At 43.8% G+C, this 23,871-nt stretch overlaps 1 protein-coding gene across 1 annotated transcript in view; it reads left to right on the top strand.

The window, feature by feature from the left end:
* Positions 1 to 3,502: 3,502 nt before the first annotated feature.
* Positions 3,503 to 23,871, top strand: part of KDM7A (lysine demethylase 7A) — a 100,808-nt gene continuing 80,439 nt past the window's right edge. Inside the window, exon 1 of the mRNA XM_070424021.1 lies at positions 3,503 to 3,697. Within this exon, the coding sequence (XP_070280122.1) occupies positions 3,504 to 3,697 (194 nt within the window). The 5' untranslated portion in view covers position 3,503. The remainder of the gene's footprint in view (positions 3,698 to 23,871) is intronic.

Below are 23,871 nucleotides of genomic sequence, written 5' to 3'. Positions count from 1 at the left end.
CTTTCTCTTCTCTAGTTCTGGAATCAACCATTTTGCCAAGAAGAAAAAAATGAAGAGGGGAATGGTATTTAGAAACTAAGATCTATGCTAGATGTGCTCATTGTGTTTTGTGTCATTAATTTCAGACCCTCTCAGTGGAAAGAGCATGTATGTAATTATTCACCTATATCAATTTCTGTAAGTAGAAATAGATTGATACCTCCATTACCAATTCACCATCAAAAGATTCATTCCAGTTATCCTTCCATAATTGTAACTCTCTTCCTCAACAGTGAGAAATCTGACTCCCATTTCCTAAGGGTTAGGGTTAAGTCCTCTCTTATCTGAAGGGGATATGTTCCAAGATATCCTAAAACCACAGATAGTACTGATATATATATATATATATATATATATATATATATATATATATATATATATATAATGTTTTCCCCCTGTACATACATATCTATGATAAAGTTTATGTTCTTTTTAGCATATCCAAATTTCCAGCACCACTATGCTTGAGCTTTAGGATCATTATTTAGTGAAATAAGGTTACTTGAACACAAGCACTGTGATACCACAACATTGATCTGATAACCAAGACAGTACCAAGCGACTGTGGGCGGGTCGTGTATACAGTGTGAAGACGCTGGACAGGGGATGCTTCACGACCCGGGTGGGATGAAGTAGATGGGTTAGATTTCATCACACTACTCAAACCATGTGCCATTTACATCTTATGAATTGTATATTTCTGAAATTTTCAACTGAAACTGTGAAAAGCAAAACTTCAGAAAAAGGGAGGGGGCTATTTTTACTTACTGCATATTTACTTATTGATCAATTCTCTTGTATATAACCAATCTCCCATCACTGTTGCTGCCTACTCCTCTGCCAGGCTGTACTCTTGCTGACATCCCAAAGCCAGGTGACCCCTCCAGGCAGGAAGGTGAGAACACCCCACACCAGGCACTTCCTGCGGAGGATGCCCTCCTCACCAGTGTCCAACGTGACAGCTTTGCCTGCCTCCCCTTCCCTGACACACTGTTGTGCTGTGTCCTGATAACACACATCTCCTACAATGTTATTCCCCCTATACATACTAGTACATATCTATGATAAAGTTTATGTTCTTTTTAGCATATCCAAATTTCCAGCATCACTACGCTTCATTTTATTTATTTTTTTTAAAATATATTTTATTGATTTTTTACAGAGAGGAAGGGAGAGGGATAGAGTTAGAAACATCGATGAGAGAGAAACATCGATCAGCTGCCTCCTGCATACCTCCTACCGGGGATGTGCCCGCAACCAAGGTACATGCCCTTGACTGGAATCGAACCCGGGACCTCTCAGTCCGCAGGCCGGCGCTTTATCCACTGAGCCAAACAGGTCAGGGCACTACATTTTATTTTTTTAAAAATATTTTTAATTGATTTCAGAGAGGATGGGGGGGTGAGAGAAAAAGAGAGAGAAACATCAATGATGAAAGAGAATCATTGGAATCATTGGTAGACTGCCTCCTGCATGCCCCCCACTGGGGATCATGTGCCCTGACCAGAATCGGACCATGACATCCTAGTTCATAGGTTGATGCTCAACCACTGAGCCATGCCCACTGGGCACCTACAATGTACTTTAAAAGATACATGATCTCTTTTGTTAGTTATAAAACCTCTGTGAAGTAGTCATGGAAGGCATTATTATCCATCACTTTTCTCTGAGTAAGTCTTCAAGGACCTAGGTTCGAGAGAAATGGAGTGACTTGCTCAAGGTCACACAACTTATAGAAAGCAAGCTCTCTGCCTCTCAACAAATGCCAAAATTACTCTCCTTTTTTCTCCAGTAGAAATATGTTTCAAACTCATTGACTTTGTAGTCAACTCTGATTTCCAGGTGTTTCTTTTCCTGCAAAATATGTGCCAAGCAGTGGTGTGGCAGAAAAAGGATTGGACACAGAAGAAACTTAAACTTTAGCTTCAGCTCAGATCTGAGACTTTAGGCATGTTACTCTCCTCAATTATGAAAATGTTAGAATAGTCCAGTGATTCTTTGCCTGAGGCGGCTGAGAGAGGAGCCATGGGGCTTTTCCCAGTGATAGAAATGCCCGAGAAACTCAGGTACAATTACTTGATTCAATGATCCTTAACACCCCTTCCAATCTGCATACTTATAATTCCAAGGCAACCTCTCGAATCTTATCAATCTGTTTTTATTCTTATCAATCTCACCCTTCATTCAAAAATATTTATTTTTTACTATTTTTTAAAAAATATACTTTTATTGATTTCAGAGAGGAAAGGAGAGGGCGAGATAGGAATATGAGAATCATTGATTGGCTGCCTCCTGCACGCCCCCTACTGGGGATCGAGCCCGCAACCCAGGCATGTGCCCTTGACCGGAATCGAACCAGGACCCTTCAGTCCGCAGGCCAATGCCCTATCCACTGAGCAAAACCAGCTAGGGCTCAAAAACATTTATTAAAGGCCTATTATTATATGCCAAGTACTTATTATCTAGGTTTTGCAGTACCCCCTTTCCGAGGTGTCACCGTCATTCAGAATTTTATCCCTATTTTCCAAACCTGGGACTGAGAGCATTCGCATCTGTCATGTAATTTATAAACTCGCGGGGCTCCTCTCCAGTCCTTTCTCCACCAACCACATTTCAAGGCTGTCCCTCTGGGCTCACAGACATGAATGAACTCTCTTGAGAACACCCTCCTTCACCTAACAGGCTCCATCGACACTTGCATGTCCTAGCGGGTCGGTGGGAATTCGGGTGGGTGGTTTTCCAAGTCTGGATGATCCTCCAGCGCATCTCTGCACCCAGCGGGGCACAACCAGCTCTGAGTACTGTTAGCCCTGGGCTCGGCCCGCAGCGGTGGCAGGGTGGCTGCTAATTGACGAAGATTCTCCCCCGTCGGGAGGGGGCCGTGGCGGGGCCTCTAACTTGCCCGTTTCCCCTCCTCCGAGCACCGCACAGCGCGTGCCGCTGTCGGGGCGCAGGAACTTCCCCGGCCTCGCTCTCGCTCTCGCTCCCGCTCTCGCTCCCGCTCTCGCTCCCGCTCTCGCTCCCGCTCTCGCTCCCGCTCTCGCTCCCGCTCTCGCTCCCGCTCCGCACGCCGACTCGGGCTCCGCACGCGCCCGCTGCCCTCCGGGGCCACGCGCCCCACGCCGCCGCGCGTGTCCTCGCGATCCGCGGCCTCCCCCGCCCCGCGTGCCCTTCAGCCGGTCCCTGCGCCCCGTTGACGCGGGGCAGCGGAGCGCGCAGGCGGCTGGACGACATGCGCGAGACGCACGGCCCCGCGCGGAGCGCCGGAAGGAGCCGCGGGGCCTCGCGCGTCGTGTGCGCGCCCTCCCCCAGCCGCCCGCCGCGGCCCCGCGCGCGCGCACTGAGCGCCGCCGCCGCCGCCTCCTCGGCTGCTGCTCCGGCTGCTGCAGGAGGCGGCGCTGGCTGGCGGCGGCGCTCGCTCCAGTCGGCGAGCGGAGCAGCGAGCGAGCGTGTGTGTTTTAAAGATGGCCGGAGCGGTGGCGGCGGTGGCCGCGGGAGCAGCAGCGGGAGCCGCCGCGGCAGCCGTGTCGGTGGCGGCTCCGGGCCGGGCCTCGGCGCCCCCGCCGCCCCCGCCGGTGTACTGTGTGTGCCGGCAGCCGTACGACGTGAACCGCTTCATGATCGAGTGCGATATCTGCAAGGACTGGTTCCACGGCAGGTAAATAAACCCCCTCCGGCCCCGCGGCCGCCGCCGGGCACCGGCCACCCGCCGCCGCCGCGCCGGCCACCCGCATCCCCTTCCGCCCGGCCGCCGCGCCGCGCGCCCGGCGGTCCGGGCACCGAGCCCCCGGCCGGGCAGCGGGACGCGCGGGGCCCCGGGCTCGCCGGGCGCCGAGCGGGCTGAGTGGGGCTGGTGGGATCGCCCGGCCAGGCGAAGAGTCGCCACAACAAACGGGAACAAAGGGGGCCGGCCGCGAAGTTGGCAGGGGGAGACAGGGCGAGGGGACGCGGCCGGGGCAGGCGCCGGCGCAGGTGGCGGGCGGAGCGCCGGCCGGGCCCCGCCGCCCCTCGCGGCGCCCGCAGCCCGGCCGCCGCCCCTCCCTCCCGCCCGGGACTCCGGGTCCGGAGTCGCCGCCCGCCCCGCCGCCTTGCCCCGCCGGCCGCCGCGCCTTCCTTCTCGGCGGGGACCTGGTCGCCCAGCCCGGGGTCTCCAGAAATCGCCCCGTCCCCTCCCCCGCGGGTCCCCGGCGTGCCCCCTTCCCTGGGTCTTTATCAAACTTCCCGGGCCGGGGCGCTGGGCCGGGGGCGTCGGCAGCGCCTGCCCGGCGGGGCTCGCGGAGTAAACAGCAACAGATGAGGCGCGCTCGGGACTTAGCGATGCCAGTCGGAAGTTTGGGGCCGGGGGTCCCGGGCGGGGCGGCAGGTCGGCTCGGACGGTGCCCCCCGCCCAGCGCCCCAGTACACCCCGTCCTGGCGGGGGCGGAGCGGATGGAGTGGGCGGCGGGGCCTGAAGAGACAGCCTCTCGTCTCAACGCCCCCCCCCCCCCCCCCAATCCCCGCGTCGCCCCCGCGCCGCCGCTCAAACTTTACAAAGAGTGAAATTTCCCGTCCCCCGAGGGGCTGGCGACACCCAGACGGCGCGGGGCCGGCGCCCGGGGGCCTGGCGCGGGCGAACTTTGGCCGGCCGTGGGCACTTTGGGCCGGGCGGCGGGGGCGGCGAGCGTCGCCCTGCGCCGGGGCGGCCGCCTGCGTTTCGGGGTTTGACGTTTGTGAGAGCTCGGGCCGCCTCCGCCGCCAGGCCGCCGACTCGTGTGTTTTGTAATCAAAGTGTGAGGCTAATAAAGGGCGGCGCCACAGCCTCTTGACTCCGGCGTGGGAGGGACTCGCAGGCATTTAAACAAAGAAACTAGTTGGGGTTGGGCTCCCAAAGTCCTTATTTGGGTGTTGTGGGAGAGCCTGCGGTCCCCTTCGGGTGAAGCAGGTTTCCCGAGCCCCGTTCGGGGTTGCATCTTGGCGAGAGTGCGCTCACGGGTGGTAGCAGATATGGTGACTGTGATTGTAGGAAGTGTCCTTTGATTGACAGCAGGGCATTTAAATACAGCCTCCGCTCCCCCCCTCCCCAATTTTACAGAAACACTGCACGACCAGGCCAGATGTCTTCGTCTCCCTCTACTGGTCCTGGGAGAGAAAACCACGTCAATTGCAGCGTTCATTTCGGTGTTTAGTGCTAGGTACAGTTAGTTTTGCTTAATTTTCAAGTACCGTTAGTTTTATTTAATCAGTTCTCAGTTTGCACAGCTCTGACAGCAGTACCAGAGAAAAAGGCAACGTTGTCACTGTATCAGATAATCTTTAACAATCTGGTCTATGCTTGGGGAATATTACTACAACCTTGCCACATGTAACTAAGAATAAATTATCCAAACTTCTTTTTCATTACTGTACACTGATATTTTTCTGTATTTAGATTATACATAAAACTGAAATTTGGACATACCAAATTTTGCCAATTCTATTTCTACATCCTCTGTTCTCATACCCTAGGCAACCAGAGTAGAGATTATCCAAAAATCTAGGTGACATAGAATAAAGCCAGAATCCTGGCGATTATGTAAATACTTATTTTTCAAAGAACTGTTTTAGCTGTATAAGAAATTTGTTCCATTGTCCAATGTAAATGTTTGATTAATAAATTTTAGACTAGAATTTTATTTATCTTAATTTGGGTAACAACACTATAATCATACAAAGCTGCAGGAAGTTGTGGAGAATTTTGTAATGCATTTAAGTATACATCTGAAAACAGGAGAAGTTGAAGGGAAAAAGAAGAGGGCACATGTGAAGAAGAGAAAACAAGGCCAAAACATAAATTTGTCACACAAATTTGTGTGACTTCATATCTGTGGAAGTGACTCTGAAATATATACACTTTAATAGCTGATACCTCAATTTTTGAAAATGAAATGTATTTTAATAAACACCGCCTTTATAATTATTCAAAATGTGTGTATACATTTTTGGGGGGATGCACCATATTTTGAACCTAGGTTGTTTTTTATTTTATTTTTTAGACCAGTAGTTCTTGAGCATTTACTCTGGTTCAGATATCAAAAATTAGAAAATTTAGTGATACTGCTCCACCATGTAAAAGCAGTATCTTAGTACCAAGTTTAATTCTTAATGAAGTATTGGTAATTTGAGGTTTATATATTTTTCCTGTGATTAATATTTACTTTAATGTTTATAGTACCATGAAATGAGTGATTGCTTTTTTGAACACAGCAAAATGTTCCTTACGTATTAATTATTAAACTAGTACCACTTGCTTATGTGAGAAATGGCCCCTGGAAGTACTGAGGTGTAGCTTTCATTCTCGTGCTCAGCTTTTCCTTGGTTTCCAGGGATAGTCTATTTGTAGAGGAGGAAGAAAGAGGAAATGAGTGGGTACAGAGGATTGCCTTTACCTGGATAATTTCTTTTTAAATCCTCACCCAAGGATATTTTTTCCATTGATTTTTAGAGAGAGTGTAAGGGAGGGAGGTGGGGAAGAAAGAGAGAGAGAGAGAGAGAAAAGAGAGAGAGAGAGAGAGAGAGAGACATTGAGAGACATTGATGTGAGAGAGACACATGGATTGGTTGCCTCCTGCATGCCGTGACCAGACTGAGGTTGGGGATTGTACCTGCAATTGTAAGTGCCCTTCATTGGAAATTGAGCCTGAGCTGAGACCCTTTGACCCTTAGGCTGATGCTCTAACCACTGAGGAAACTGGCCAGGGCCAGCTGGATAATTTCTTAGTAACTTTATTATTCAAGTAAAATTTTTTAAACTCAGTGAATTTTGATGTAAATTTTGGTTTAATCTGCCTGGAGTTTCTGACATCTGAAAATCTGAAAAGTTTTTGCTCTAATTTATTCCGACAGGGAAGGAGTGCCCTGCCTTGATGCTTTTTAGCCAGGTAGCAGGGTGGATGGAACCAGCCTCCTCCAGGTGTGAGGCTGTTGAACTTTGTATCCTTGGTATTCAGGAATTCCCATCCCTCAGTCTGCCTAAGCGCCCCCCCCCCCCTTTTTTTTAAGTGAGGGGAAGGGGGAAAACACTTGCTGGGCACAATGTATAATGATACCCTTAGGGGCCGTGAGCTGAGGAATTAACAGGATTTTCCTGGGAAGGTTCCTTCTGAATTGGAGATGGACTTTTTCCTCTTTGAGTCTTGGAAGTAAGATGAGCTTTCTTGTAATGCCAATGTCTAGGCTATGTGTCTTTCCATAGCACACTTAATGTCATCCTATACAAAACTGCGTCACTGTTCTACTTTTAATGTCTTTGTCTCTCTATTAGATTGTAAATACCTTTGTTTGTTAGACTTTTTAGTGATATATTCGTTTTGATTGACAAAAGTAATATATTATAGAAAAATGGGAAGTATAGAAAAGTATCAAGAATATGCAAGTACCCATGTCTCCCAGAGATTGCCACTATTTTAACATTTGAGGTATATGTATGTATTGAAAACAACCTGGAATTCATTTTATGCATTCCAGTGTTACCTAACCTCTTTCATTAATATATATGTTTTTCTGTATCTTTGAAGTTTTTTGAAAACATTTTCAGTGGCTGTATAGTGTTTAATTTTACAGGAGTACTATATATTTTAAAACCATTCCCCTCTTGTTAGTTTTTTACCTTGTTTGCTACTTTTTCTTGTATTTCCTAATGATAACGGATAGGTGAGATCATTCTAAACAAACCATTGTGAGTATCTCTAATTATTTCCTTAGAATAAATCAAATGAGTTAATACAAGTAAAACACGAAGAAGAAGAAGTGGCATGTGTAAGTACTCAATAAGAAATTCCTTGAAGTAGAATTAGTAGTCACAGGTCACAGATATTTTTAGGCTTCTTGTGCCTACAGCCAGATTGTCCTCTAGAAAGGTTATTCCAATTTATACTTTCACCAACAGTGTCCACTTCTAGTTCCCTGCATCCTCTCCAATCTAAGGTATTATTAACCCTGTCACCCCAAAACCTAGCCAAGCAAACACTTTGTCAATCTGCAAATGAATATTCCCACCAAAAAGAAGTACCCAAGATTATTTGTGGCACCACTATTTATATTGTCCCCAAAATGTAATGCCTTAAATGTCAGTAATAGTAGATTGGATAAATTATGGTATATTTATAAATTGGAATTCTCATCAGTGATTAAAAAAGAAAGCACTGCTGGTGTATACAACATGGGTGACTCTCACAAATAAAAAGTTGAGTAAAAGAAGCCAGACACAAAAGTGTGCACTGTTTGATTCTGCTTATATGAAATTCAAGTACAGGCATAATTGGATGAGAAGTCAGGCTAGTGCTTGTCTCTGGGGGGCATGACTGAGAGAAGGCCCGAGGGAGCTTCTGAGGTTCAGCAAATGTTCTCTATCTTGATCTTGTGTGGTGCGACTGATTCACCTGTAAAAATTCACTGAGCTGTATGTTCACTGAAGATTTTTTAAACTTTATTTTAAGTGTACTTCAGTCATTCAGTGTTTAAAAAGTTATGTTTACCAATTTGGTAGCTTCCATACAGTATGTTTTAATTTTACTTTGTTTCTTGTCCTGACTTAATGGGGGCAGATAGATAAACAGGTTTATGACAAAAAAAGTTGTGTCATGGGAAAAGAGGGCTGGGGGTAGTATAAGGCTACTTTCACATGGTGTGATTATGGAGTGCCTTGAGAAGGAGACATTTGAACACAAGAATATTTTGGATTTTACATAAAGCAGATGGTATATTTTGAGGAGTAAACGATTTGATTTAACCTTTAAAAGGTTCACTTTGGCTGCTACATGGAGAATAGACTGGAGGGAGGCAAAGGCTGACAGGTAGATCAGTAAGAAGCTATTGTAACAACAGTCCAGGTGAGAGATGATTTTAAAAGTTTGAGTCAGTTTTGGTAATTTATAAATGTTATATATTAATTTTTCTTCCTAAAGCCTGAATAAATGAAGAGCTTAGTTTATGAGAATGGAAGGATTTTATCTAGAACAGAGGTTCTCAACCTGTGGGTTGCGACCCCTTTGGTGGTCAAACAACCCTTTCACAGGGGTCGCCTAAGACCATCCTGCATATCAGTAGCAACATTACAGTTATGAAGTAGCAACGAAAATAATTTTATGGAGTTGAGAGAGGAGACCAAGATGGCGGCGTAGGTAATCACCGGAGACCGCTGCGGCAAACAACCATTTCAAAAATACAACTAAAAGACGGAACGGACATCACCCAGAACCACAGGAAGGCTGGCTGAAGAGAGACTCTACAACTAGAAGGAAAGAGGACAGCAAATCGAGGCTCAGAGGCGGCGCAGTGTGGAAAATACAAAGGTACCGAGGTGCGCGCGCAAAGCGGGCTGGTGGCTGAGGGCGCGGTTGTCGTTTTCTGTCGGGAGTGAGTCTCAGACTCTGGGCTCCGGATCCGGGCGAGTCTCTAGGGACCCAGACTCAAACGGGAGAAGCGGGATTATCCGGCATCAGTTGGAACCTGAGGGCAGCTTTCTCTCTGAGGTTTGCAGCGGCTGCCGGGGTTCTGAGAAGCAGAGCCTCTGGGAACGGGACTGAGCGCGGCCATAACTGCTCCCTCCGCCCGCCCTGTTGATCCCGCCCCGCCCAGGCCCTGCGCACAGCCATTTGCCGATCGCCTCAGGCAAAGGCTGGATTAGCGCCTCCCCAGAAGGCAGACGTTTTCCATACAGCTGATTCCTATAGCCAGTCGGCCTGGAGGTCAAATCACTCTAGTGTTAACTACAACAATTAAGGCTTGGCTAGAACAAGACTGTGCACCGAGACCACAAAGGGGTGCACCAAGAAAGCATAAAAGATGCGGAGACAAAAAAACATGACAGAAATGGAGGATATGGAGCTAAGAATCGCAATTTTGAGGGCTTGCCATAAATTTGTGCAGAGCCTCACGAAAACTAATGAGACCCTCGATGCTACGATAAAGAAATTAGAAAGTAAGCATACACGGACTGAAATAAAGAATATTATACCCAATAGCAGACCAGAGGAGCACAAGAATCAAACCAAAGATTCCACAAAAAAACACCCAATTGGAAAAGCAAAATGAAAAAAGAATCCGAAAGTGTGAAGATAGTGTAAGGAGCCTCTGGGACAGCTTTAAGCGGTCTAATATCAGAATTATTGGAGTGCCAGAAGATGAGAGACAGCAAGATATTGAAAACCTATTTCAAGAAATAATGGCAGAAAACTTCCCCCATCTGGAGAAAGAAATGGACTTACAGGTCCAAGAAGCGCAGAGAACCCCAAACAAAAGGAATCCAAAGAGGACCACACCAAGACACATCATCATTAAGATGCCAAGAGCAAAAGACAAAGAGAAAATCTTAAAAGCAGCAAGAGAAAGAGGCTCAATTACCTACAAGGGAATACCCATACGACTGTCAGCTGATTTCTCAACAGAAACTTTGCAGGCCAGAAGGGAATGGCAAGAAATATTCAAAGTGCTGAATACCAAGAACCTACAACAAAGATTACTTTATCCAGCAAAGCTATCATTCAGAATTGAAGGTCAGATAAAGAGCTTCACAGATAAGGAAAAGCTAAAGGAGTTCATCACCGCCAAACCAGTATTATATGAAATGCTGAAAGGTATCCTTTAAGAAGAGGAAGAAGAAGAAAAAGGTAAAGATACAAATTATGAACAACAAACATGCATCTATCAACAAATGAATCTAAGAATCAAGTGAATAAATAACCTGATGTACAGAATGAACTGGTGATTATAATAGAATCAGGGACATAGAAAGGGAATAGAATGACTATTCTTGGGGGGAAAAGGGGTGTAGGAGATGCGGGAAGTGACTGGACAAAAATCATGCACCTATGGATGAACACAGTGGGTGGGGAGTGAGGGTGGAGGGTGGGGTGGGAGCTGGAAGGAGGGGAGTTATTGGGGGAAAAAAGAGGAACAAATGTAATAATCTGAACAATAAAGATTTAATAAAAAAAAAAAAAAAAAGAAAATAATTTTATGGTTGGGTCACAACATGAGGAACTGTATTTAAAGGACCAGAAGGTTGAGAACCACTGCTCTAGTTTGATTATAAAGCAGGCTTTGGTTGGTTCTAGCAATTGGAACTCCACAATAAGTTGCACATTTGAACAGTTGGCCAGTGCTGATCTTGTAGCTGCTACCAAGTTCTGATTCTTTTTGGAAGTTACATTTTATTACTGTAATGATCGTTTACTTACTTTTCCATGAATATTAATATTATTCTTTTCCCATTAATTATAGTTGAATTAATGGTAACTTGTATGATTTTTGTATGTGTTTGGGTGAGTCCTGGTTTCTTTGGAGAATGAATTTTAGAAACCAAGGTCTGGTACTAGGTGGGCTCATAGCTTCTAGGCCAGTGGTGGGCAAACTTTTTGACTCGAGGGCCACAATGGGTTCTTAAACTGGACCGGAGGGCCGGAACAAAAGCATGGATGGAGTGTTTGTGTGAAATAATATAAATTCAAAGTAAACATCATTACATAAAAGGGTATGGTCTTTTTTTTTTTTTTTTAGTTTTTATTCATTTCAAATGGGCCGGATCCGGCCCGCGGGCCGTAGTTTGCCCACGGCTGTTCTAGGCCTTCCCAGTGGACAGAGCTGGGAAATACAGAAATCACACACATGCATTCACATCTGGATTTATTTCTGTTGCATCTATCTATATACCTTTGATTCTCATCCAATACCACAGCATTCGTTTTAACCTTTTCCCTTTCCTTGCTTGTAACTTTTTGTCCAACATTGAGAAACCCAGCTCTTATTACATTTAATAGATTTATTTGTTCATTGCTAGTGTATACATAAAGTGGTTCTAGAATTGCTAACCCTTACCCTTGTAATAAAGAAATCTGCTAACTAGGTTACAGTACTTGTTTATAGTTCTTTTTGTCTTTAGCCTGATAATATCTAGTCAAATCATTTTCCAAAGTTAGGTTACCTCCTTCTTTTGTGTTGCATTTTGGAGTCCTCCCACATCCTGGTTGGTTTTTTAATTGTTAGTTTATATTTTGAATATGTAAACCATTACTATCATTCTAAGAAGTCAGAGTTATATGGAAAGGTATACTCAGAAGTGTCATGTCCTCTTCACCCCTCTTACACCTTTCCATCCCTTTTTCACCCCCCTCCTGTAAGTAATCTCTAGTTTCTGGCTCATCTTTTCTGTGTTTTTGGTGTTTTCCCACAAATGAGCAGATGTATGTTTTGTTTTTTTATTATATCTGTTTTCTTCACACGAAGGGTAGCTTTTGATAAATATACTTCATTTTGCTTTTTCTCAATAGTATATACTGGAAATCACTCCATGTTAGTTCAGAGTTCTTATTCTTTTTAAAGCTATATAGTATAGCTATAGCTTGTTTTATTCATCTTTTTTCTTGTGTATAGGCATTTAGGTTGTAGTATTTTGCAATTAAAAACAGTGCTGTAATGAATAATCTTGTGCATATGTATTTTCATGTTGTTGGAGGTATATCTTCAGGTTAGATTACTAGAGGTGGGATTACTTGGCCCAAAGATGGGTGCATATGTTGTTTTGTTAGGATTACCACATTTCCCTCTGATGCTTGGGCCTGTTTGCATTCCCACCAGCAGCGTATGAGAGTGCCTCTTCCACCACATTCTTGCCATCAGGATGCGTTTTCATATTTTTAATCATTGCCAATGTGATACATGAAAACTGATATCCATGTTTTAATGTGCATTTCTCTAATTACAAATTAGTTAGAACAACATTATATATGTTTGTTGGTCATTTTCTTTCTTTTTTTCCTTCTTTTGAGAATTACCTGTTTATATCTTTTCTGATTTTATCAGGTTTTTGATCCTTTGTCCCTTAACTTTTGTTTTGTTCATCCTCACCTGAGGATATTTTTCCATTGATATTTAGAGAGAGTTGAAGGGAGGGGGAGAGACAGAGAGAGAAACATCTATGTGAGAGAGATACATCTATTAGTTGCCTCCTGCACATGTCCCAACCAGGGCCAAGGATCGCCCCAACCAGGGCCAAGGATCGAGCCTGCAACCTTGGTATGTGCCCTTGACCAGAATCAAACCTGGGACCTTTCAGGTTGAGGCTCTGTCCATTGAGTCACACTGGCTAGGCCTTGTCCCATAATTTTTAAGAGTTCTTTATGTATTAGGGGTATTAGCCTTTCGTGGCATATATAAATACTAGAGGCCCAGTGCACAAAAATTTGTGCACTTGGAGGGGTCCCTCAACCCGGCCTGTGCCCTCTCGCAGTCTGGGATCCCTCAGGGGATGTCCACCTGCTGGCTTAGGCCCGCTCCCCAGGGGATCAGGCCTAAGCTGGCAGTTAGACATCCTTCTGGCAGCCCAAGAGTCCTCAGGGATGTCCACTTGCCAGCGGGGAGCAGGCCTAAGCTGCAGTCGGACATCCTTAGCGCTGCTGAGGAGGCAGGAGAGGCTCCCGCCACCACCACTGTGCTGGCAGCCATCAGCCTGGCTTGTGGCTGAGCAGAGCTCCCCCTGTGGGAGCACACTGACCACCAGGGAACAGCTCCTGCATTGAGCGTCTGCCCCCTGGTGGTCAGTGTGCGTCATAATGACCAGTCATTCCCAGTCGTTCTGCTGTTAGGGTCAATTTGCATATTACCCTTTTATTATATAAGATTATCTCCCAGTTTGTAGTTGTTTTGTATTTGTATTTTTTGGTCTATGGTGATTTTTTTTGTCATGAAAATTTGTAAAAAATATTTATAAATAGTCATATTTATTAACCTCTTATTGGCTCTTTTATTAGCAAGTCTTTTATAATCCAAGTTGATTTTTTTTTACTTTTTTTATTCCTAGTTGTTAGTCCTCTCCTGAGGCTATTTCTTGAGACATTGATGTTTAGAAAGAGTGGAAGGGACAGGGAGAGACAACCAATACGAGAGAGACACATTGATTGATTATCTCCCTCAGTTACTGAGGCCAAGGCAGGGGATTGAGCCTACAACCCAGGTAGGTGCCCTTGACCAGAATCAAACCCAGAACCCTTTAGTTCGTGGCAAACACTATATCTACTAAGCCATATTGGGTAGGACTACTCCAAGTTGTTAAAGAGTATTTTACCTCATTTTCCTTTAGTACTTGTGTGGTATTAATTAATTAATAGTTAATTAATTAATTTTACTTTTAGATCTGTAATACATTTGGAATTTATTCTTACATATAGTATAAAATAGGGATATAATGCCCAGCCAGCGTGGCTCAGTGATTGTGTGTCGACCTATGAACCAGAAGGTAGCAGTTCGGTTCCCGGTCAGGTTGTGTGCTTGATCCCCAGTGTGGAGAGTGCAGGAGGCAGCCAATCAATGATTCTCTCTCATCATTGATGTTTCTGTCTCTCCCCCTTCCTCTCTGAAATCAATAAAAAATATATATTTTTTACATAATAGGGATATAATTGTATTTTTTCCTAAATGGCTACCCAGTTGTCCCAGCACTATTTATTAAAAAGTTCGTATTTGCCTAGTAATTTGACATGCCCCCTTTATCATGTTGAAATTCTGTATATGCATGTGTCTGTTTCTGCACTTTGTATTCTAGTCCATTGTTCTATTTGTCCATTCATGTATTGTACCACACTGGTTTTTTTTTTTAATTAAATCTTTATTGTTCAGATTATTACAGTTGTTACTCTCCCACCCCTCCCCATAGCTCTCCTCCACCCAGTTCCCACCCCACCCTCTGCCCTTACCCCTCCCACTGTCCTCATCCATAGGTGTATGATTTTTGTCCAGTCTCTTCCTGCACCCCCACACCCCTTTCCCCCAAGAGTTGTCAGTGCACTCCCTTTCTATGCCCCTAGTTCTATTATATTCACCAGTTTACTCTGTTCATCAGATTTTTTATTCACTTGATTTTTAGATTCACTTGTTGATAGATATGTATTTGCTGTTCATAATTTTTATCTTTACCTATTTCTTCTTCCTCCTCTTAAAGAATACCTTTCAGCATTTCATATAATACTGGTTTGGTGGTGATAACTCCTTTAGCTTTTTCTTATCTGTGAAGCTCTTTATCTGACCTTCAATTCTGAATGATAGCTTTGCTGGGTAAAGTAATCTTGGTTGTAGGTTCTTGGTATTCATCACTTTGAATATTTCTTGCCACTCCCTTCTGGCCTGCATAGTTTCTGTTGAGAAATCAGCTGACAGTCATATGGGTACTCCCTTGTAGGTGACTGACTGTTTTTCTCTTGCTGCTTTTAAGATTCTCTCTTTGTCTTTTGCTCTTGGCATTTTAATTATGATGTGTCTTGGTGTGGTCCTCTTTGGATTCCTTTTGTTTGGGATCCTCTGTGCATCCTGGACTTGTAAGTCTATTTCTTTCACCAGGTAGGGGCAGTTTTCTGTCATTATTTCTTCAAATAGGTTTTCAATATCTTGCTCTCTCTCTTCTTCTGGCACCCCTATAATTCGGATGTTGGTGCACTTGAAGTTGTCCCAGAGGCTCCTTACACTACCTTCATATTTTTGGATTCTTTTTTCTTTTTGCTTTTCTGGTTGGGTAATTTTTGCTTCTTCGTATTTCAAATCTTTGACTTGATTCTTGGGATCCTCTTGTCTGCTGTTGGATCTCTGTATATTATTCTTTATTTCAGTCAGTGTATGCTTAATTTCTAGTTGGTCTTTTTTCATATCCTCCAGGATCTCACTAAATTTATCGGCGGTTTCTAGACAATTCTTGAAAAACCTTAAAAGTGTGGTTTTGAACTCTATACCCAGTAGTTTGCTTTCCTCCATTTCTGTCATTTGTGACCTGTTTCTTTGTCTCCGCATTTTTTATGCTTCCCTGTGTTGGTAGAGTGGCTTTGTGTGCTAGGTTCCTATAGGGCCCAGTGGCTCAGCCTCCCCAATTACCTGAGGTGGACACTCTTGGTGCACCCCTCTGTGGGCTTTGTGCACAGTCTTGTTATAGTTAAGCCTTGATTGTTGTAGGTATCACTGGGAGGAATTGACCTCCAGGCCAATTGGCTATGCGAATTAGCTGTGTCTACAGTGGGAGAACTTCTGTGCTGAAGACACCCTTCTGGGGCAAGACTTGCTTCAGTGGGGCTTTGGTGCTCACTGAGTCTGCCCCCTGAGTGTGTCCCTTATGGATCTGAGGGGTTGTAATCTGGATGGTCCCGCTCTGACCACTGGGTACACTGGCACTTGGATCTCTAAGGAGGTGCTAATTTAGCCTCTGCCTGAGGCTACCCAGTAGGAGCTACGAAGAGATCTGCAGATTCCCCTTCCTTTTTTGGGGTTTGGAGGTGCCCAGATGAGGCCCAGCTGTGAAGCAGTGCAAGCTGCTGTGGGGCCTTGGGCCTTCTCTTGGAAGTTCTGGGTCTGTCTGACCCAGCTGCAGTTTGTTAGGTAATTTTCAGATTGCAAAGGGCCAGGGCATTGATATGCAAAAACCTCTGCCGCAGCTTGGGTGGGGTGGGGTCTCAGGGAATCAACAGGGCGGAGCAAGCAGCTATGGCTGATTCTCAGTCCTACCCTAAGAGGCCCCGCGTCTCAGTGTCCCGGTAATTGCTGCAAGCACCTCTGAGAGAAAGCTGCCCTCGAGTTCCGAGTTCTGCCCGCTGCCAGACAGTCCAGTTTCTCCCCGTATGAGTCTGGGTCCCCAGAGACTTCCCAGAACTGGAGTTCAGAGCAGTCTGGGGCTTGTGACTCCCTCCCAATTCAAAAAGACAGCCGCGTCCTCAGTTGCTAGCCCTTGCCGCGTGCACCTCCATACCTCTGCACTTTACTTCCGCAGCTCCTCTGAGTCTCAGTGTGCTTTTCTCTTTTCTTCTAGTTGTAGAATTTCCACTCAGCCAGCCTTCCTGTAGTTCTGGATGATGTCCGTTTTGTCTTTTAGTTGTATTTTTGAAGTGGTTGTGGGAGGCAGCAATTTCTGGTGTTTACCTATGCCGCCATCTTGGTTTCTCTCCACCACACTGTTTTAATTATGGAGGCTTTTATAGTAAGTTTTTAAGTCTGGTAAGACAAGTCCCAACCTTGCGTTTTTTTGTTTTCAGGTGGATTTTTTTGTTTATTTGTTATTCTTGCAGGTTTATTTTTCCATATAAACTTTAGTAGCATGTTGTCTAATTTTATTAAAAAGCTCATTGATATTTTATTAGTATTCCATCAAATTTATAAATTAACTGACATAGCGAGAACTGACATTTTTGTAATGTTGAGTCATTCTATCCAAGAACAGGCTGTTTATTTATTTAAACCTACTTTTGTGCCTTTCAGATATGTTTAAACTTTTTCTTTATGTAGATTTTGCACAATTATTAAGTTTAGTTCTTAATGTTTAATTTTCTTTTTTACTATTATAAATGAGATTTTTCTCTACTACTTGCTTGCTGATTGGTTGTTGGTATGTATATGAAGACTTACTTGATTTTTAAATGTTGCTTTATATTCTGCTATTTTAATAATGAAGTAATTGAATTAGTTGTATCATCAGTTCACTAGAGGTTCCTATCATATGTAAATAGAGGTAGTTTTACTACTCTTTACCTATTCTTATGCCTCTAAGTGATTTCGCTTTTCTAACTGCATAAGCTAATACCAGTAGTACAATGTTGAATAGTGGCGGAGATAATGAATATCCTTACTTTGTTCCTGTCTTTAATGGAAATACCTCTAATGTTTCCTTACTAAGTAAGATATTAGCTTTCGGCCTCTTATCATATTAAGAAAGTAACCCTCAATTCTTTTTTTAAAGTGTTTATCATGAATGGTTGTTGAATTGTATCAAAGACTTCTTAAGCATCTATGGGGAACCATAAGCTTATTTCCTAATATATATTCATATGCATATAACGTATTTTAAAAATTTTATTGGAGTAGCGTTGGTTATTAAGATTATATAGGTTTCAAGTATACATTTGTATAATACATTAGCTGTATATTACATTGTGTGTTCATCGCCTAAAGTCAAGTCTCCTTCTGTCACTCTCTATATATATTTGAACCCCTTTACTTTCTTCTACCTCCTCCCCACTCCCTTTTGCCTTTGGTAACCACCATACGATACTTTTGTCTTTGTCTATGAGTTTTTGTTTGTTTTTGCTTTCTGTTTTATATCCCACATATGAGTGAAATCATATGGTTCTTTGCATATATTGTGTTTTTAAGTGTACTTCATTAGCTCTAAGAATAACAGCCACATGGGAAAATATTCTGAACTGTTGGATATTTAAGTTGTATTTTGGTGATGCTTTGTACCTAAATTTTAAAATATTATTCTGTATCTAAATTTGAAAATACCAGTGCTTTTGGTAGTATTTAGTAAAATTGACAAATATAAGAGACATGTAGGAACAAACACTGAGCAAGTAAATGAATATAATAGGAATTTCTAATGCATTCATGACCCAGGAATTTCTCCAAAGCAGCATTTCCTAACTTGTGTTTTGTGGATCCTAGGGGTTTAAGATGTCCTGGGAGTACACTTTTCATTTGTCCTTTAAAAAGACAGTGATTATTTTCCTTTTAAAATGGATTTGTTTTGAGAGCCTCTTCTACATCTACATGAGCAAGAGTACATGGGAGGTTAGTGGAAATCAGTTGAATGTTCTCAAGATTCAGTTATTGGGTTGTTTTGTCATTCAGCTGAATGCTGCTAGCTACCATTATGGTCTTGACTTTAATTTTTGTTGTTTTTAGAGAAAATTTAAAACATATACGAAAGTACACAGATAGTACAATGTGCTCCCTGGGAACCATCACTCTGCTTCAGTGATTATCATGACCTTAATAACATCAAGCACTCAGTGTTCAAATTTCCAGTTGTCTCTTTTTTTCTTTTTTTTTTCTCTCCAATTGTCTCTTAAGTGTTATAATTTTTTTTTCTATTGTTTGAATCAAGATCCAGTTAAGGTCTGCACATTGTGATTAGCTGATATGTCTTGGAAGTGTCTTAATCTGTAGCAGTGGTTCTCAACTGGATGGGATTTGGCACTTCCCACCCTGGGGAGACTTGACAAGATCTAGAAACACTTTAAAAAGATAGTGATTATTTTTTTTGGGGGGGAGGGTGCTATAGGAATCTAGTAGGTATAAGGGCATAGTTGCTACTAAATGTTCCACACAGCACAGTCCCCTCAACAAAAGGATAATCCAGCCCTAGACTCCACAGTGCTGTTGGAAAACCCTGTTCCATAGGTTCACCTCGTGTTTCTCTTTTCCCTTGCAATTTATTTGTTGCAGAAAGTTGTTGTTTATCCTATACAGTTTTTTACATTCTCTATTTTGTTATTACATCCCTGAAACATCTTTGAACATGTTTTTGTCTTTCTTGTGAATTAGTATTTGAATCCAGAGAAGTTTGGTCAAATTCAGGTTTTCCCCCCAAGAATATTTTATAAGTGGGTGGTGTAGTCTTCCATCAGGAAATAGAAATGGTTGTTTCTCTTTTGGTCATGCCTGTTGCCACGGCGCAATCCCAGTATCCATTCACTTATTCACTAGTGGTTGCAAAATGATGATAATCTATATATATAAAAGCATAATATGCAAATCGACTGGATGGTGGAATGACCAGTCAGCTATGACATGCACTGACCAACAGGGGGCAGACGCTCAACTCAGGAGCTGCCCTTAGCCCGCAGACCCTGATCGCCTGATGGGAACCGGGGGTGGGTGGCAGTGGACATGGGTGGCTCTGGGGCCCTGATTGCCCCGCTGGTCACCCGTTGGTCGCCCCGCCGGTTGCCCCACACACACAGGGTAACTGGCAGCAGCAGTGGGGTTAGGGGGGCCAGGGCCAGTGAGCGGGCAGGAACGGCCAACCTCTTGGTCCTTTCCCCCAGCTGGCAGGCTCTGATTGCCTGATGGGAACCGGGTTGGGGAGTGGCGGTGAACGTGGGCAGTGCCAAGGCCCGTTTGCCCCACTGGTCGCCCCACACACAGAGGTGGGTGGGGAGTGGGGCCGGCTGCCTGCAGCCGGGGAAGATCGGCCCTGATTGCAGGCCAGGCCTAGGGACCCTATCCATGCACAAATTTTGTGCGCCGGGCCTCTAGTGTAATTATAAATTACTAATTCAACTATAAGCTGGAATCCTATCTAATAAAAGAGTAACATGCAAATTAACCGTCACTCTGTGAAAAGATGGCGGCGCCCATAGTGGCTGGGGCAGGACGCTGGTGGCGTCACCCCGGCAACGTGAGCCCAGCGGGCAAGCTCGGCCCTCAGGCAGCACCCAGCAGGGCCTGCTTGGCGGTCGCCGTGGCAACCCACAAGCAGCCAAGAGCGGCCCACAGGCAGCACCCAGCAGGGCCTGCTTGGCCCTGTCACCACAGTGTCCCATGAGCAGCCAAGCGCAGCCTGCAGGCAGCACCCAGCAGGGCCTGCTTGCCCTTCGCCGTGGTGTGGAGCAGGCAGGCCCCTCAGAGAGCAGAGAACCATGGGGAGCGGGCCCAAGTTGTCAGTAGGACATCCCTTGAGGGCTCCCAGATTGGAGAGGGTGCAGGTCGGGCTGAGGAATCCCCCACCCCCCGCACGAATTTTGTGTACCAGGCCTCTAGTACTTCTATAAAGAGAAAATTTTCCTTCATCTGCTCTTTTGACTGCCTAGTGGTACAATTCTATATAGGAGAAGCAGAATTAAATGGCTTGATTCTTTCCCTTTATCACTAGTTTTGAAATTAATTGGCTCATTAGAATTTTCTATAGATTATTATATAAAGGAAAATTTTAACTTATAGTTAATAATATTGTAATATCTCTGCATGGTGACACATCATCACCAGACTTAGTGTGGATATCACATCATAAGGTATATAAATGTCCAATCACTATGTTGTGCACCTGTAACAAATATAATGTATGCCAACTTCACTCTTTTAAAAAGCAAAATTTTAATGTGTAATATTTATTAGCTTTAAGCAATATAGAGAAGTAAAAAAGATGAATACAAAAAAGAGTTCATGTCTTCTTTGGCCACCTAGCCTATAATTTAAAAAACAAAACAAGTAATATAGAAAGATAAAAAAATGAAAAGTGAAAGTATCTTGTCTCCTTCCTTCAGTCCCCTTTCCCCAGTGGTAAACATCATTAAGTTTTGAGTTCTCATTCAGAAAGAAGGGGTCATGCTGTGTACATGATTCTATGCCTTTCTCTTTTTCACTATTAAAATATCCTGGAGGTCTAGGAGAGCTTTTCATATCAGCATATACAGGTGTTTCACTCTTCTTAATGGCTGCATAGAATTCCATTCTGTGGATTTACCATAATTTGTCTGGTTCTCTGTTAATAGATTCTTCAGCTCCTTTCTCCCTCCCTTCTTCTTCCCTTCCTCTTTCCCTCCCTTCCTCCCTCCCTCCTTAGTACTTATTGCTATAGTGTATTTTTGTATGTCTCTCTTTGTTCTTGATGAGCATTTGTTTATTCTTAAGGTAATGTTCTAGTATTATACATTTTGAATTATTTTATATGTAGTCATATTTTAAATTTTTTCTAAAGAAAGGGAGCATAGGAACACTGATACTGAAGTTTGATGAGCTTAAACATAGTAATTATGCAAATTTAAGTTACTTCTTTATCAGGGCTGTAAGACTGTTTATCTGATCATTCTAATATATCAGAAATCAGTGTTGGAGAAAATATAATGACATATTTAATTTGTATTTTATTATGCGGAGGGGGGAATAAAACATTCAGAATGTTTTGTGGAGAAGTGCTGAACTTCTCTTCTTTTGTACTTAGAAGTATCATTTTTCTTGAGCACAAAACACAGGAAATTTAAACATCTAATAGTGACTCCTATTTATCAGTTAGTAATCCTAACAGTCTGACATCATGTGCAGTAAATTATGAGATTGCAAAAGCTGGGGGAACCTATCCCATTGTAAATAATTTGGCATTTTTATTTACTTATTTATTGATCTTTAGAGAGAAAGAGAGAGAAACATTGATTTGTTGTTCTACTTACTTATGCATTCATTGGTTGATTCTTGTATGTGCCCTGACCAGGATCGAACCTGCAATCTTGGTGTATTGGGACGATGCTCTAATCAACTGAGCTACCTGTTTGGCATTTTTAATGTGTAAAAGCTGTTGTCAGATAAGTGGTCACTATTTGACAGAGAAATTGGAGTGTGAACCACTATGGTCCTTTTGATTTATACAATGGGTACTTTATATTAATAAATATACAAAAGAAAATTAAGTGGTCCTGGAGAACTGCCTGGAAGTCCTGGAGATGTTCCCACTGCCCAGGAACCCCGACTATTAAAGACACGTGAATAAAAGAACAATGAGACACTTTGTTAGCACCCTAACTGACCCACTGTGACAAAAGTATGGGACACAGGCACCCTGGAAGCGGAGGCTTTCTGGCCAGTTCCCATCAGTGACTTGAGAAACTTTCTGGGGTGACCGCACTAGAGCTTTCTTCCTCAGAACCTGGGTTGTGGGTTCCTGGGTTCCCTCTGCTCTGTGGACTCCCACAGTGCCTCACCTGTCACACACGCTACACTGTAGACATGTGGTCAGTCCTTTTTGCTTGACTACGAAGGAATCTTGGGGTATGTATAAACTATCTGCAGATTAGAGGAATTGTAGTCTTTGTGCTTAATTTAACTTGTTTCAGGTCTGACGCATCTTCCACTCTTGCATTCTTCTTATTTCAGTACATTTTTAAGGCTAATTTTCTTTGTGCCTGGTTCTTTGAGTTATTTTCCCTTTCTTGCTAGACTGTCTTATTTTCTGTCAGATGATCAACATTTCCTAAGATCCCATGGTTACTGAGAGAGCAGAGGCCCTTCTCTTTGATTCGGGGACTTCTTTCCACAAACCAGCTTTCTCAACCATTCAAATGCCAAGTACTAGTCAGTGCTAGACTCTGCTCCCCTAATTTTCCTGTTGCTGCCTCTGCCTTTATGGGCATCCAGCCTGTGGCAGGAGAGATCAGATCCCCTGAACCGAACTTGCTTTCTCTGTTTTCTCATTTCTTAACCCTTGTTGGAATCGAGTATCCTCTGAAAGCTCCAAAGTCTTTCTTTCACACAGCTCTTTCCTTCAGCATCACTTTGTTGGGGCTGCCACGGAGTCTCTCCACTCACCTCCTGCCAATCACCCAGCTTGCACTCAGCCTTATTCCTGGCCCTTGCACCCCCTGGTTCATTCACCAGCTTCACTGCTCTGAGGGTTTTTTCTTTTCTTGGACAGGACAGAGGAGGACAGTATAAGCTTCTTAGGACTTTAAGATTTAGTGATGTTAGGAGATGGGTGACTTTTCCTCCTTTGCTCTCCCCTCCTTTTCATCAACCACATCAGTGACTTTTTATTTCATTACCACTGTCACATTTCAGGCTTTCTTTGACTATCATCACAGCTTCTGCCATATCTATGCAGCACTTTGAAAGGATTTTGATTTTTGAAATTTAGTTTTGTCCTAAACAGAGGTATCTGTTAAGTCATGTGTTGGTGATGCTCAATACAAATTTTAATATTTGTGAGAAAGATGTTTATTGAGTTAAATAGTCTTTATCATATAAAATGTGCATGTGTAAGGTGTCAGAAGGGTGCTGGTGGTTGATGAAAGGACACTAACAGACTCAGGGAAAGCGTAAAGGAAGTGTAAAGGATTAAAGGACCTAACCCGATGAGAATGGCTCTACAAAGCAGGAGGCCCGGCAGTCTGTCCCATTGGCAGGGCCAGCTACCCTGGCTGTCAGTTCTCATAAACAGGCCCTGCTGCCAATGATAGTGCCCTCTGGGGACTGGCTCCCTCAGGCCCAGCTATTCTCACCGTGGTGACAGTGCTGGGTCCTCTGGGTTCCTCTCTGTTTTAGTGGTGATCTTGCCTGCCCAGCAGTGTGAGTAACTGCTCA

The sequence above is a fragment of the Myotis yumanensis genome, unplaced genomic scaffold (assembly GCF_028538775.1).
Source record: "Myotis yumanensis isolate MYYU_CA2020_CCGP unplaced genomic scaffold, mMyoYum1.0.hap1 SCAF_9, whole genome shotgun sequence".
In the NCBI taxonomy this organism is placed as follows: domain Eukaryota; kingdom Metazoa; phylum Chordata; class Mammalia; order Chiroptera; family Vespertilionidae; genus Myotis; species Myotis yumanensis.
Note: the sequence above shows the minus strand (reverse complement) of the source record. Positions and strands in the feature narration are given on the sequence as shown.